This window comes from Mya arenaria, chromosome 15 (genome assembly GCF_026914265.1).
Source record: "Mya arenaria isolate MELC-2E11 chromosome 15, ASM2691426v1".
NCBI lineage: Eukaryota > Metazoa > Mollusca > Bivalvia > Myida > Myidae > Mya > Mya arenaria.
Window position 1 is genome coordinate 51,950,547 of NC_069136.1, and position 17,252 is coordinate 51,967,798.

The window sequence follows — 17,252 nt, forward strand, 5'->3', positions numbered from 1 at the left end:
CAATTATCTAATAGAATGTGTTACGCTTTGATATCATAATTGTAAAAAAGTACCAAAAATTTTGGCAAAATGTAAAAAATAAATTGTGTCGGAGACCGGGTTCGAACCCGTGTCGCCAAAATTGAAGACCAGCGTCTTACTCACTGAGCTACAAAGGCATATACTAAATGGGTAACATAATTAAGCTATACACCTATCTCGGTAATATCACGCGATAACACCGACTAGCCAATCACGCATAAGGAATGAATTCTACTGGGTAGACATACCCAGTAATCTTTTTTAATGGAAAAATACGAAATAACTGTTTACTTAAATAAATCGTAAAAACTATGTGGTACTTCAGTTTGTAAGTTTCAATGCATTGTACAGATCGATGCCAAGTTTATGTCAGTTTTCGACAATTTTCTTTTTTTCCGCTATTTTATCATACGTGAGACAGCCCCTTTAAAAGTGGTAAATCTAAGTCTAAGATGTTTTGACTATATAAGGACAGTACGGATAAATGCAAAAGCAAAAAATACAACAACTAAGACTACACCAACTGCTGGGGGAAAATGCAGCGTTTATTCCTTACAAAATTCAATCAATTCTAATCAAATGATCAAGTGGGCGGAACTCCCGGTGACATGACCTCCATTCCCGACATGGGAGTGTGGACAGAAACGGATGAAGCGTCAGGAATAGAACCGGCAAAGCCTGCTGCTAAAGTGATGGCTCCTAACAGCCAGAAGAATCCTGTAAGATAAGGTAAAAGTATAGTTGAACTCGTGTACATTTTATCAGGGATGGCTCCAGAATTTGTCGTTCGTAGATGGGCAAGTTAGAGGATAAGACGTTCAACAAACGACACCCTCCCCGTCCCCCGCCCCCAAGCCCCGAAGACCGAGCATTTATGATTAAATGTGGTGAGGAGGATTTGAGAAACCTCAACATATGTAAAATATGGGGTCACCGCAACGCCATTTGTCCAGGACTGGTCACGTGGTGACCCCATATTTTCCATTTTGGTCACTAAATTTATATTGTACCAAAATGGCGTCTATTTTCCGATTCCGATGAATATTCCGATGAATAAATGAATTATTTAAACATGTAAACAGGCTGTCGACGTGATGTATACGTTACGGGTCACCTTTCGATCCTATGACTTATAAGTTTCAGGCCTCCATCATAAATGACATAACGCCGGATACCGGATTGGCAGCGATGACACCATAGTTTTCCATATTGTGCCACTCACTATGCCTTAACTCGTACCAAAATGGCGTATTAATTGTTTCTGAATTCGATGAATTATAAAACATTTATCTATTTAAACAGGCTGTCGACGAGATATTAGTAGGGGGGTTAGTAGGTGACCCGTTATGGGATATGCGGGGCGCAGGAAACAATATTCGCTCTCACCGGATATGGTTTCCATTGGCCCGTATATCCCATATAGGGTCACCTACTAGCCGCCGTAACTTATAATTTTCGGCATGAAGTCTTTATGAACTGGATGATGTGACTGACTACAACACATGGTTTTCGAGCGCAGTGCGGACACCTCATGCTATTTTTAAGCTTAAATAATTTTGTTTTTCCCTGTACAAAATGATCTTGGCCAGTATTCAATATAAATCTCATCCTTATCCTTAGACATGTTACAATGATTCCATTCAGCTGATTGATCAGCGAAATATACAGGCATTTTAAAACACTAAGTTTCTAATCTTAACTTTAAGTTCAATCTAAGTTTCTTATTGAATACAGCCCAAGTTGACGTTTTATGAAAAACAAAACTTACCATTTGAACTATGACAAATTAACATTAGTATCACTTTTTGAAACTACAGCATACTAACTATTAAAAGAAATCGATACTCACTTTGAACGTTTTTCCTATCTTCCGAATTGGGTACCCGGATGTACAGCGGTTGAACTATTTCCGGTATCTGGCTCGAGACAGGAAGTTGGGAGATTAAAGTGCACAAGACCCATACGAACAATAGAATGACACATACCTTCATGTTTTCTGCAAAATACAATAATTCGTAATAAACAGTTATGGTGTACCAAAATTAATGCAATTATTTAAATGTACCGAAAATGATGAATACGTATAAAAAACAATGGCTCTTATGAAGGATACAGTGTTTGATTTGAAAGAAAGGTGCAGAAAACACGGTATTTCTACCTCATGAGACGATAGTTGATCACTCTAAATTTTTAAGCACTCACCAGTCAATTAATATGTGTGCGTTTTCAGCTTTTAGATAAACGGCTAAAGTCTTGTTACCAGTAGTTAATATTTACCTTAAATGCTTAGTAAAGTAATTAGTTAAAGGTTTATCACTAAAAAAAATATGTTTGTTATGAATGAGTATGTATTGATTTTAAATACGAGTTTCACTTTAAACCTTATATTACATATTGCATTGTGTTCTCAAAATAACGCCATTAGATGATATATAACTAGTGTTAAAACCTTTGACGTAATAAATATCAACGTCTCATGTCTTTAGCGCTGTAAATCATTAACACAGTATTCGCTTGGCTCAAATTCTTCGTTGGCTCGAACTACATGTAAAGGACCGTTGTCGTTATGTTAAAGGTAAACATTAACTCTAGCCTCGATTTTTCCGAGGCTCAAGGTAATTTTGCTGGCCCATTGGAGTTCGACCCAACGGTTTCCGACTGTGTTCATTATATAAATAGAATACAACATTTGTGTACAGTCACCACACACACCAAATAAAAGGACACGCAACAAATCGTCAGATTGATCACACAGTGAACGAGACACAAAATGAGACATTCAACATCACAGGACACGTAACGAACCTCACTCAATACATCAGCAACTTAACAGGATTTGATACGAGATACTCAACATCACATGACACTTAACAACGCTACAATACAGCAGACACTTAAAAAGACACACGAGCTACTCAACAACACACGAAATGGACGAGACGCACAATACCACAATACACCAAACACTTCGAGTCTAAATATAGATACCCAACATCACATGACACTAAACAAAACACATAGCGCCTCAATACATCAGACACTCAACGAGACATACAGCGCTCAAAGACAACAGTCACTCAACGAGACACACAGCGACCAAAGACAACAGTCACTCAACGAGACACACAGCGACCAAAGACAACAGTCACTCAACGAGACACACAGCGCCCATAAACATCATCAGCCCAACGAGACACACAGCGAACAAAGACAACGGACACTCAACGAGACACACGGCGACCAAAGACAACAGTCACTCAACGAGACACACAGCGGCCAAAGCCAACAGATACTCAACGAGACACACAGCGCCCAAAAACAACAGACACTCAACGAGACACACAGCGACCAAAGGCAACAGACACTCAACGAGACACACAGCGCCCATAAACATCAGCAACTCAACGAGACACACAGGGACCAAAGACAACAGTCACTCAATAAGACCCACAGCGACCAAAGACAACAGTCACTCAACGAGACACACAGCGACCAAAGGCAACAGTCACTCAACGAGACCCACAGCGCCCATCAAGATCAGCAACTCAACGAGACACACAGCGACCAAAGACAATAGACACTCAACGAGACACACAGCGACCAAAGACAACAGTCACTCAACGAGACACACAGCCACCAAAGGTAATAGACACTCAACGAGACACACAGCCACCAAAGACAACAGGCACTCAACGAGACACACAGCGCCCAAAGACAACAGACACTCAACGAGACATACAGCGCCCAAAGACAACAGTCACTCAACGAGACACAGAGCGCCCAAAGACAATAGACACTCAACGAGACATACAGCGCCCAAAGACAACAGTCACTCAACGAGACACAGAGCGACCAAAGACAACAGTCACTCAACGAGACATACAGCGCTCAAAAACAACAGACACTCAACGAGACACACAGCGACCAAAGACAACAGTCACTCAACGAGACACACAGCGACCAAAGACAACAGTCACTCAACGATACATACAGCGCTCAAAGACAACAGACACTCAACGAAACACAGAGCGACCAAAGACAACAGACACTCAACGAGACACACAGCGACCAAAGACAACAGACACTCAACGAGACACACAGCGCTCAAAGACGACAGACACTCAACGAGACACACATCGACCAAAGACAACAGACACTCAACGAGACATACAGCGCCCAAAGACAACAGTCACTCAACGAGACACACAGCTACCAAAGACAACAGACACTCAAAGAGACATACAGCGCCCAAAGACAACAGTCACTCAACGAGACACACTGCGCACAAAGACAACAGACACTCAACGAGACATACAGCGCCCAAAGACAATAGACACTCAACGAGACACACAGCGCCCAAAGACAACAGACACTCAACGAGACATACAGCGCCCAAAGACAACAGTCACTCAACGAGACACACAGCGCACAAAGACAATAGACACTCAACGAGACACACAGCGCACAAAGACAACAGTCACTCAACGAGACACACAGCGCCCAAAGACAACAGACACTCAACGAGACACACAGCGCACAAAGACAATAGACACTCAACGAGACATACAGCGCCCAAAGACAACAGTCACTCAACGAGACACACAGCGACCAAAGACAACAGACACTCAACGAGACATACAGCGCTCAAAGACAACAGACACTCAACGAGACACACAGCGACCAAAGACAACAGTCACTCAACGAGACACACAGCGACCAAAGACAACAGTCACTCAACGATACATACAGCGCTCAAAGACAACAGACACTCAACGAGACACACAGCGACCAAAGACAACAGACACTCAACGAGACACACAGCGACCAAAGACAACAGTCACTCAACGAGACATACAGCGCCCATAAACATCATCAGCTCAACGAGACACACAGCGAACAAAGACAACAGACACTCAACGAGACACACGGCGACCAAAGACAACAGTCACTCAACGAGACACACAGCGGCCAAAGCCAACAGATACTCAACGAGACACACAGTGCCCCAAAACAACAGACACTCAACGAGAGACACAGCGACCAAAGGCAACAGACACTCAAGGAGACACTCAGCGCCCATAAACATCAGCAACTCAACGAGACACACAGCGACCAAAGACAACAGTCACTCAATGAGACCCACAGCGACCAAAGACAACAGTCACTCAACGAGACCCACAGCGCCCATCAAGATCAGCAACTCAACGAGACACACAGCGACCAAAGACAACAGTCACTCAACGAGACCTACAGTGACCAAAGACAACAGTCACTTAACGAGACACACAGCGACCAAATGCAACAGACACTCAACGAGACACACAGCGACCAAAGGCAACAGACACTCAACGAGACCCACAGCGACCAAAAGCAACAGACACTCAACGAGACATACAACACCCAAAGGCAACAGTCACTCAGCGAGACACACAGCGCTCAAAGACAACAGACACTCAACGAGACACACAGCGCTCAAAGACAACAGACACTCAACGAGACACACAACGCCCAAAGACAACAGTCACTCAACGAGACACACAGCGACCAAAGGCAACAGTCACTCAACGAGACACACAGCGACCAAAGACAATAGACACTCAACGAGACACACAGCGACCAAAGACAACAGTCTCTCAACGAGACACACAGCGACCAAAGACAATAGACACTCAACTAGACACACAGCGACCAAAGGCAACAATCACTCAACGAGACACACAGCGACCAAAGACAACAGACACTCAACGAGACACACAACGACCAAAGACAACAGACACTCAACGAGACACACAGCGACCAAAGACCACAGACACTCAACGAGACACACAGCGACCAAAGACAATAGACACTCAACGAGACACACAGCGACCAAAGACAATAGACACTCAACGAGACACACAGCGACCAAAGACAATAGACACTCAACGAGACACACGGCGACCAAAGACAACAGACACTCAACGAGACACACGGCGACCAAAGACAACAGACACTCAACGAGACACACAGCGACCAAAGACAACAGACACTCAACGAGACACACAGCGACCAAAGACAACAGACACTCAACGAGACACACAGCGACCAAAGACAACAGACACTCAACGAGACACACAGCGACCAAAGACAACAGACACTCAACGAGACACACAGTAACCAAAGCCAACAGACACTCAACGAGACACACAGTGACCAAAGGCAACAGTCACTCAACGAGACACACAGCGACCAAAGACAATAGACACTCAACGAGACATACAGCGCTCAAAGACAACAGACACTCAACGAGACACACAGCGCCCATAAACATCAGCAACTCAACGATACACACAGCCACAAAAACAACAGTTACTTAACAAGACACACAGCGCCCAAAGACAACAGACACTCAACGAGACACGCTGCGACCAAAGACAACAAACTCTCAACGAAACATACAACGCTACAAGACTACAGACACAGTAATCAATACATGTTATATAAGGTAAATTATTTATATTTGATGAATTATTTAATGTGCCCTACAGAAAGAACTTCAAATTAAAAAGCGTGTTCTAGATACATACTGGAGATTTTTCACAATATCGTTTTTTCAGGACTTATCTCGAAACAATTAACAACTGATATATCGCGTCAATCAAATCATGCCCACCTGCGATAATTGCCGAACATGGTTCAAACATCCTGTGATGCTAGAAAATATTTCTAGAAATATTTGCAATCAATCATGCTTATTAAAACATCCGGTTCGAACTGTGGTAAGCGCAGTCGCGTTCCAGGTCATTCGGAGCTCCTCGGCCATCTTTATCAAAAACAACCTCGGATGTATGCCGGTACATCAGTAGAAGTAGTCCGTAATCTTTTTAATTATATCATGAATTAAATGTTGTGTTTTAGCTTGTATTTATTGATCTAAGTTTAAATTGATTGCCAGTGGAGTGTATTATTGCAGGTATAATCAAGATTCCCAAGAGTTGAATCGTTAAGTTTAACTGCTACGCGATCTACTTGCAGCTTAGTTAAAGTGTACCAATTTCTGACATAGTAAACCGTCCATATACACCCGAGGTCGTTTTCGATGAAAATGGCATAGGAGTTCCGAATGGGTCCACGTTCGATTCCCGATTTTGGTGGTCGCTAAGCCGGATAAGTGTGAAGTGTTTTCCGGTCACGTCGGTTTCCACAATCAAACAAGACTACGATCTCGCGTAAAATCGTGCAAAAGAATGCACTTGCATTTAAGTTAATATAACGTTCACAACCGATGTAAAATAGATAAAGTTGAAACTAAATAAATTATCCATACCAGATCCACCATTTATCCGCAAATGTGAAAATAAATAAATTTACGTTAATTTTAAATGGTTAACAGGTGAAAAAGAAGTCATGGCCTACTGAAAAATCGCGAAAAGGTTTTTGACCGGGCAGTAACCATGGCAGTCGGGGTCCATTGCAGTTAACGTCGAAACAGATGACTGTTGTCCATGTCTATAATGCCTGGATATATTGTGCGGTTGGGGTTAGGTTCGGAGCTCTAGGCTGAGCTGGCGGCGACCGCACCCAACCCGTCAACTTGGAGCTTAGCTCATCTCTGGCTTGTATCTCCGAATTTAGGTGGAAGTAGATGTCGCTTACAAGGTTCTTAAAGCTGCACTCTCACAGATTTACCATTTTTTCAACTTTTTTTATTTTTTGTCATGGAACGAGCCAATTATTTTGCGAAAATCCATGGAAACAAGTTAAATAAGACTGCTGACAAAAAATTAGATCGCAGATATTTGTATTTAAGTTCAAAAAATGATGTTTTTATGCATTCTTCTTAAACCGTTAGTAACGGCTTAGGCCATAAAACATTAATTTTCGAACGGAAATATGAAAATCTACGATCTGAATTTTTTGTCAGCAATCTTATATTATTGGTTTGAAGATATTTTCACAAAAATTTGCTCTTTCCAAGACAAAAAATAGAAAAGTTGTAAAAATGGTTAATCTGTGAGAGTGCCGCTTTCAAGCTTTGCGATTGTTGTATTAAATAGCAATTTGGGTTATTTAATCCTTTGCCACGTAGAAAATTTGTATCCGCCATGTTGGATTACCCTGTGTGCAAAAATAGAACGGCCTGCATCAGTTTCTACAAATCATCGATAGAATTTTACAAGGTCGTTTCAAATCTTAATAGCCGTTAGGTGAAAGAAGCCGACAGATAGAGGCGGGGCGAATTATAAATCGGTTATAGTCGAAAACTAAATTAACAATTGTCAGAAGCAAAGTTAAATGCCTATTATTTAATGTATCCAATGTACATGGAAAGATACATGAATGTAGGATACATGGAGGTAAGACACATGAAGATAAGACACATTGAGGTAAGACACATGAAGATAAGACACATTGAGGTAAGACACATGAAAATAAGACACATTGAGGTAAGACACATGAAGATAATACACATTGAGGTAAGACACATGAAGATAATACACATTGAGGTAAGACACATGAAGATAAGACACAATGAGGTAAGACACATGAAGATAAGACACATTGAGGTAAGACACATGAAGATAATACACATTGAGGTAAGACACATGAAGATAAGACACATTGAGGTAAGACACATGAAGGTAAGACACATGGAGCTAAGACACAAGAAGGTAATATACATGAAGGTAAGACACAAGAAGGTAAGATACATGAAGGTAAGACACAAGAAGGTAAGACACATGAAGATAAGACACAATGAGGTAAGACACATGAAGATAAGACACAATGAGGTAAGACACATGAAGATAAGACACATTGAGGTAAGACACATGAAGATAAGACACATTGAGGTAAGACACATGAAGATAAGACATATTGAGGTAAGACACATGAAGATAAGACACATGGAGGTAAGACACATGAAGATAAGACACATTGAGGTAAGACACATGAAGATAATACACATTGAGGTAAGACACATGAAGATAATACACATTGAGGTAAGACACATGAAGATAACACACATTGAGGTAAGACACATGAAGATAAGACACATTGAGGTAAGACACATGAAGATAAGACACATTGAGGTAAGACACATGAAGATAAGACACAATGAGGTAAGACACATGAAGATAAGACACATTGAGGTAAGACACATGAAGATAAGACACATGGAGCTTAGACACAAGAAGGTAATATACATGAAGGTAAGACACAAGAAGGTAAGATACATGAAGGTAATGCACATGGAGGTAAGATACATGAAGATAATATACACGAAGGTAAGACACAAGAAGGTAAGATACATGAAGGTAATGCACATGGAGGTAAGATACATGAAGGTAATATACATGAAGGTAAGATTCATGAAGGTAAGGCACATGAAGGTAGGATACATGAGGGTAAGATACATGAAGGTAAGACATATGGAGGTAAGATACATGAAGGTAAGATACTTGAAGGTAAGACACATGAAGTTAAGATACACGAAGGTAAGTTAGATGGAGGTAAGATACATGAAGGCAAGATACATGGATGTAAGATACATGAAGGTAATATACATGAAGGTAAGATTCATGAAGATAAGACACATTGAGGTAAGACACATGAAGATAAGACACATGGAGCTTAGACACAAGAAGGTAATATACATGAAGGTAAGACACAAGAAGGTAAGATACATGAAGGTAATGCACATGGAGGTAAGATACATGAAGATAATATACATGAAGGTAAGACACAAGAAGATAAGATACATGAAGGTAATGCACATGGAGGTAAGATACATGAAGGTAAGATACATGAAGGTAAGGCACATGAAGGTAAGATACATGAAGGTAATATACATGAAGGTAAGATTCATGAAGGTAAGACACAAGAAGGTAAGACACATGAAGGTAATGCACATGGAGGTAAGATACATGAAGGTAATATACATGAAGGTAAGATTCATGAAGGTAAGGCACATGAAGGTAGGATACATGAGGGTAAGATACATGAAGGTAAGACATATGGAGGTAAGATACATGAAGGTAAGATACTTGAAGGTAAGACACATGAAGTTAAGATACACGAAGGTAAGTTAGATGGAGGTAAGATACATGAAGGCAAGATACATGGATGTAAGATACATGAAGGTAAGATACATGAAAGTAAGATACATGGAGGTAAGATACATGGTGGTAAGATACATGAAGGTAAGATACATAAAGGTAAGATACATAAAGGTAAGACACATGAAGGTAAGATACATGAAGGTAAGACACATGAAGGTAAGACACATGAAGGTAAGATACATAAAGGTAAGACACATAAAGGTAAGACACATGAAGGTAATATACATGAAGGTAAGACACAAGAAGGTAAGATACACAAATTTAAGATACATGAAGGTAAGATACATGATGGTAAGATACATGAAGGTAAAATACATAAAGGTGAGATACATGAAGATAAGATACATGAAGGTATGATACATTACAAAACTCATTGCAATACCTTTTGTTTACAACATGTTACGTTGTGCTTTAGAATGTAAAAGATACATAATAACAGACACATATCTTTTTCAAATAACAGTCAGTTAATTCTGCTTATTATGTTGTATACATGCTGGCTCCAGGTTGTCAATATATACTGTAGGGAGAATAAATCACACCTCAAGTGTCACTTCTACATAAAATTGACATTTGACATTTATTTGAATTTAACTGAATCCCAAGGCAAGTGGTCAGTTGCCGGTCAGCGACTGGAGTAAAGGATGTACATTGACAATATCGTGTGTCCGGATTGGAAAACGGTGGTAAGAATTTTCTGTATTTCATATTATTATATTTTGTGTTTTTTTTTTAATGTTTTCGTGTTTATTTGAATAAGTACCCTCTTAATATTCACTTATTGTATTGTATATTATCAAATGCACTTACCTTACTAGACCTTTCAAGAGCCCGATTGCTGAAGTTAACATCGTTGATAAAGCCATCGACGTAAACTTTCAAATCATTAATGCCATGAACGTTTTATTGATACACTTATGATTTGTATTTTTTTTACTTTTATTTGACACGAATTTGTCATTTATATTTTTATATTTAATATATTCGCACATCAGCCCTATAGTTCACCTTTAAAAGTTAACAACGATGCTGTAAACAACATTTGTTTCCCTTAAACAAAGTGCTGAACAACCGGGTACTAATTACATGAAGTGAAATCAACTATTGCGTATTGCGTGTTGTATTTTTTCTCCTGTATTAATCAATATTTTTTTAACATAATTTAGAAAAACAAATCATAACAGTTTTAAAATTCATATTGTTAAAATAAACTGTCGGTTTCATGGGTGTTTTTCCCATCAATTAAAACCATTTTTTGTCAAAACCCCCTATTACGCAGGCATGCTTAAGGTTTTAACATATTTTATCAGGATTTTCTTATTTACTGTTCAAAATGGAGGCTTGATTTACGATCCCAATTTTCAACTTAAGGCCACAACAGAGTGATCATTTGTTCGTCGGATTTGCCGCACCTAAATTCAAAAAACGAAAAAAAAAATTGCGCCCGCACATTTTATTTGACCGCGCGAATTATTTGTTTTGTTTAATTCTCAACTTCTCCTATTTCTGAATTTCTTTTACTTAGAATTTAAACCTGCAACGTCGACTTCGCCTTTTTTGAAGGTATTTCCATGCGTTACATTCTTCGCGATCAAACTTTCCTCGTGTCAGGACAAAATCAGATCCGGGTTTTAAACTGCACAACACCCGATATTTGTTGACAGTCTTTTTTGTCGGGAATATTTTGCAGAACGCACCGTTGTTATTCATTTCCGGTATTAATTTTCAGTTTTCGTAATGTAAAATTATAATGTTAGAATTTTCTAAATTCTTTGTTCTTATCCCACTTATTTTCTTTGATCGATTAGTGATAAAATGGCCTGTTATTTAAGTGGCCTGTTTCTAACGGGCATTGCAACTATGGAGGCTGTCATGTTATTCTCTTTCAAGGCACGGACCTATAAGCCATAGGTTCGTGGTCAAGGCGAGGTCTTTAATTCACCACCAGCACTTAATATAATGCCCAGTGCCACATTTTCAGATTTCTTTGAAACTGCTTTCAATTATATTGTCCCACACTTCAATCCACAGTATATTTTTTTTCAGAAATGTTCTCTGTGTTATTTTCACTTTTCGATCTTCTGCCATGTCAATGTCACTACAATTTTATCATGTGCTACAAGAGGTTCGAATTCTAACCTACCCCAATATTTAGAAATGCTCAAATGATGATTTACTCTAACTTGTCTAAAATGATTTTTTTGTAATAGTATTTTAAAGTTAGATTAGTACGGAATGAATACAATAGTTGTTCTTTTTTGTCTTCGAATAATTGCATGTGTCAGTGAGGAATGCTGTCTTTACAATAATATCCATGTATAAATTGCTGATGCAATGGATCTTATTGCCATTTGTTAAATATTGAGACAGAATTTCATGTGATACAATCAAAACCTTTTCATTTATAACTGAGAAACTTTTTTGCAATTAAAAAGCATTTCTTGACATAATTGTATGATAAATTTGGTAAGAAATAAACACTTTTTTATAAATTTTCGCTTCGCGCACGCCTCTGATTTGCCTTAATTTTTAAAAAAAGATTATTTTTTTCGCTCGCTCGCTCCTACTTTTTTGGCAAAATCCGTAGAACAAATGATAAATTTGTTGTGGACTAAGCTAGTATCTTAAAAAGGTTATAAACAGTCTTAAAATTATGAGAAATTGTCCCCCTTTATAATGTGAAATATATTCAACAGCTGAGATCCAATATTAACGACGAAGCATAGGAGTTTGGCGCGTCTTTCTATTACAAGGCATTTTTTTATCTTAATACTTTATGATTAATATCTTAAAATGAAATTAAGAATAACCCTTTATAAGGGGTTGCAACTGGGCATGTCGTTACGGCTTATTGTATTATAATACTGTTAAATGTGAGGTTGAGTGTGGTCTAGTGGTACAAGTGTCCGCTTAGCAACAACGATGTTCTGGGTTCTATACCCACCAGTATAAGAGTGGCCTAGTGGTATAGGTGTCTGCTTCTCAACCAAGAGGTAGTGAGTTTCATTTTCAGCGGGCTGGAAAACGTCATTGCTGGTGGAACTCGAACTCAAGACCTTTTGTGGCTCACGATTGGCGTCTTGACCTATTCTATATGTTACTGTGATATTATTGGTGAAATGTCTCTATGAGAGAATTTAATTGCATTTTGATTGCTTTAATGTGATAGGTTTATTGTAATTTAGTAATTGTTTGTCTTATAACGTTATTTCGTAAACATCCGGTCAAAGATGTTTAGTTGTATAGGTGTCTGCTTCAAGTGGTCTGGAAACAATCCCTATCAGGGTGAGACTTGTCTAGTTGTGTAGTTGTCCACCTTTCACACAAGACGTCATGGGTCGAATCCATATTAGCATGAAAATGGTCCAGTGGTAAAGACGTCCGCCCGAAGCCAAAGAGGTTGTGAGATCAAACCCTATAAGGTTGAACATCGTATAGTTGAATCAGTGTCTGCCTCTGGTTCAATATCCGTTATGGTGAGATGGTTTAGTGGTATATGTGTCCGATTCCTACTCAAGAGATTGTGGGTGCAACCCCTTTGATCTTCAACCCCTTTGATCGTCAACCCCTTTGATCGTCAACCCCTTTGATCGTCAACCCCTTTGATCGTCAACCCCTTTGATCGTCAACCCCTTTGATCGTCAACCCCTTTGATCGTCAACCCCTTTGATCGTCAACCCCTTTGATCGTCAACCCCTTTGATCGTCAACCCCTTTGATCGTCAACCCCTTTGATCGTGATACATGTCTAGTGGTATAGGTGTCCGATTCCTACTCAAGAGATTGTGGGTGCAACCCCTTTGATCGTCATCCCCTTTGATCGTCAACCCCTTTGATCGTCAACCCCTTTGATCGTCAACCCCTTTGATCGTCAACCCCTTTGATCGTCAACCCCTTTGATCGTCAACCCCTTTGATCGTGATACATGTCTAGTGGTATAGGTGTCCGATTCCTACTCAACAGATTGTGAGTTCAACCCCTTTGATCGCGATACTTGTCTAGTGGTATATGTGTCCGATTCCTACTCAAGAGACTGTATGTTCAACCACTTTGATCGTGAGACTGGTCTCGTGGTATAAGTGTCCGATTCCTATACACGAGATTAAGGGTTCACTCCTCGTCAAAGTGAGAATGGTCTAGTGTCTGCCTTTCGCCTGAAAGGTAGCACCCTACACTCTGCAACACCCATTGCAAACCAAGGAGACTTTATAATGGCCTTTTAAGAAGGACATAAGTACGGGACACCCAGCGAACGGACTCGAACGTGGTTCTATTAAAGCTTTAGTCAAAATCGAGCTGAAGTTAATGTTTTGTATAAGCTAAAGAGATTCAGCTGCAGGTAACAGTTGCTCAGAGGCCATGATTACGAACAGTCTCCAGTCTAAGTTCAGACGCAAATGGCAAGATTACAATTCTTCATTTCATTGTAACTATCCTTTTAGTTGAACATTCGTAATGGCATTTGCTGAAATAGTTACTATTGGAAACTGTACAATTCCTGTATCTGTGCAAAACGCATTGAATAAATATGGGTCTTTGTTATTACATAAAAATGGCTTCTGGAGTGGGAGTCTAGACCCGGACTTGAGACTATTCGTAAGCATGGACCCAGATGCGATATTTTCTATGAAATGCTAGAACAGAAGTGTTAGCATTTCTTTTTCTTTTGCCATATTTCAGATAAATCTACAGTCAGATATATACTTGTTTAGGTAAAATAAAATAAAATGTATGGTTCCTGTTACATGTCGGTAAAGAATAGGGTAGTCTGCACTGAGATCGGTTTTTGCAGGATATCCAACTTATTTGCTAATAAAAGTGCACCGTTTCAGCTGAAAACCGCTTTCAAAGGTCTGACACTGTTTTTACAAACAAAAGAAAAACGTTGCAGTAGATCGCGTGGTAATTTCAATTTATCCTCATGCACGAACGTTGACACCGATGTTATGACAGTTGAAGTGGTGCGTAAAGATGGATGAAAGTTGTGAAACACCTCAACTAATATCCATTTTTTTAGGGTATGATCTCATTTTCTGTGGAGTTTCCGGATGGAACTTCCGCTTTTAGCATAAATAATTCAGATTAAACAGAGTATAGTAACTAAGCTGAACTGCTAAATTGAAATTACTACGCGATCTACTTGCAGCGTAGTTAAATATAAGACTTCTGACATTGTAAACCGTTCATATACATCCGAAGTTGTGTTCGATGGAAAATGGCCGAAGTGTTCCAAATGATAACGACCGACCTGAATAGATGTTGAAAATATACCGGACACGTCCGACTGCCGGACTGTCCGACGCTCATTCACATTAACTACTTAAGAATTTTACTCGCGGTTTCCGTACAATTCAAACTCGCATCTCTGAGTTGTTCCTATTACGAATTACGAAAACAGAGGAGCGTCGGCGTGGAAAATTAAGGGTCAGTCTGGGCGAAATACAACTAAATTACTCAAATAAAATCTCTTTCTCACACTCAACTCATTCAACCACATAAAAGCATGGTATGATTAAAAATATTGCATGTTTTTATACTTTTTGAAAACATACTTTTGTATAGGAAAGTGTTGATAATTCAACTTCAATTTTCAAAGAAAAAAATCTAGAGCAAAATATAACTTGAATAAATGTTTAAAAACATTGAATTGTACTCAGATATTTTTCCATAGGAATCTTGACTTAAGGTTTAAACAGAACAGAACAGAACAAAATATTTATTAGACTTAAGCATAACAAGCTTATCGTCATAATAGCATATACAAACAAAAAATAGATAGAACATAAAATTAGTTGAGATTGAGAATAAGATTTGACGTAAGTATTTTTGTGATATTGGCTCCGGATTCAAACATAATATTTTGTTTGGCCTGCGTTTATCTTAACCAACTATTTGCTTCTATATGATAGATAGTTTATTCACTATAAGCTTAAAGCCCATGAGTAATACATATTTCAAACGATAATATAGAGAATAAAACATTTCCGGTATGCACAATGATAATACTTTTCTTACAATTTTCATCAATTTCTATATCAGACACATATATATTTTCAAAACGATTAAAAACTGAATGTGAGATGATTCAATCCAATACAATTTTCAACTGAATATATATATATTATTTTCAGCAATAAATTTACAAGTGAAAATGTTAATTTGGTTGAATAATGATTTATAAAAGCATTGCCTTATTCGAGGAATTTTTAAGATATCCATATCATATCCGATATATCTTTACATGTTACATTTGGAGAAAAGTGTTAATTAAAGTATGTATTTTGTCATATTTTAAAACTTTTAAATAGATAGCACGATAATTTGCGTATAGTATTTATGTTATGCTTTGAAAGCAGTTCAGTGAATTTCATAATATTTGGGCGACGCCAGTAATATCGACGTATGTATGATTTTCGTAATTCATGATATAAAGGACATTCTAAGAGAAAATGAAATTCGTCCTCCAGAGTGTTACAAAGTTGACATTTTCTTTCATTTCTTGGGGTTATGTGTGGTTTATGCCATCGTCCCATTTCTATTTCGAGTCTATGGGAAGATAACCTAAGCCTTGATAGAGCGTTCCTGTGATGTTTGTTCTGGATATTATCTAGGTATAGTTGGAAGTTAAAGTTTGAGAATCATACATAGGAGGAAGCTCTCGAAGAGTCTCTCAACTCCGGTAGAGAATGTGATTCCTAAATACGTGAATTTGTTAACAATCTCAATTTCACAATCTCCGTAAAAGAATTTGATATTATTTCGTAATCTTCCGCCTTTTTGGAATACCATGACCATAGCTTTATTGACATTTACAACCAGTTTCCAGGTTTGACAGTAATTTCTGAGAATATTTAGTCCGTTTTGCAGTTCTACTTCTAAATTTGCAAATACCACTATATCGTCTGCGTAAAGCAGTAACAAGAGTTTTAATGTATTTAAATTGATCCCCTGAAAACCTTTGAGTATAAATTCTTCCTCTAAATCGTTAATGTACATGGAAAATATAAAGGGGATAAACAGTCCCCTTGTCTTGTATCAAGTGAGGAGACAAATGCCTCACTTACTTCATTTTTTAACTTTATGCTTGATTTAACATTACTATAAAGCGAGTATATTGTTTTCATCATATTTC

At 38.6% G+C, this 17,252-nt stretch overlaps 1 protein-coding gene across 1 annotated transcript; it reads left to right on the forward strand.

Annotated features, from left to right (window-relative positions):
- Positions 1 to 629: 629 nt before the first annotated feature.
- On the forward strand, positions 630 to 6,579 carry LOC128219469 (uncharacterized protein DDB_G0290301-like). Its single transcript, XM_052927280.1, has 4 exons — positions 630 to 740; positions 3,475 to 3,663; positions 4,931 to 5,427; positions 6,549 to 6,579. Exons 1-4 carry the CDS (start codon positions 630 to 632, stop codon positions 6,577 to 6,579), a joined length of 828 nt encoding a protein of 275 aa, XP_052783240.1.
- The last annotated feature ends 10,673 nt before the right edge of the window (positions 6,580 to 17,252 follow it).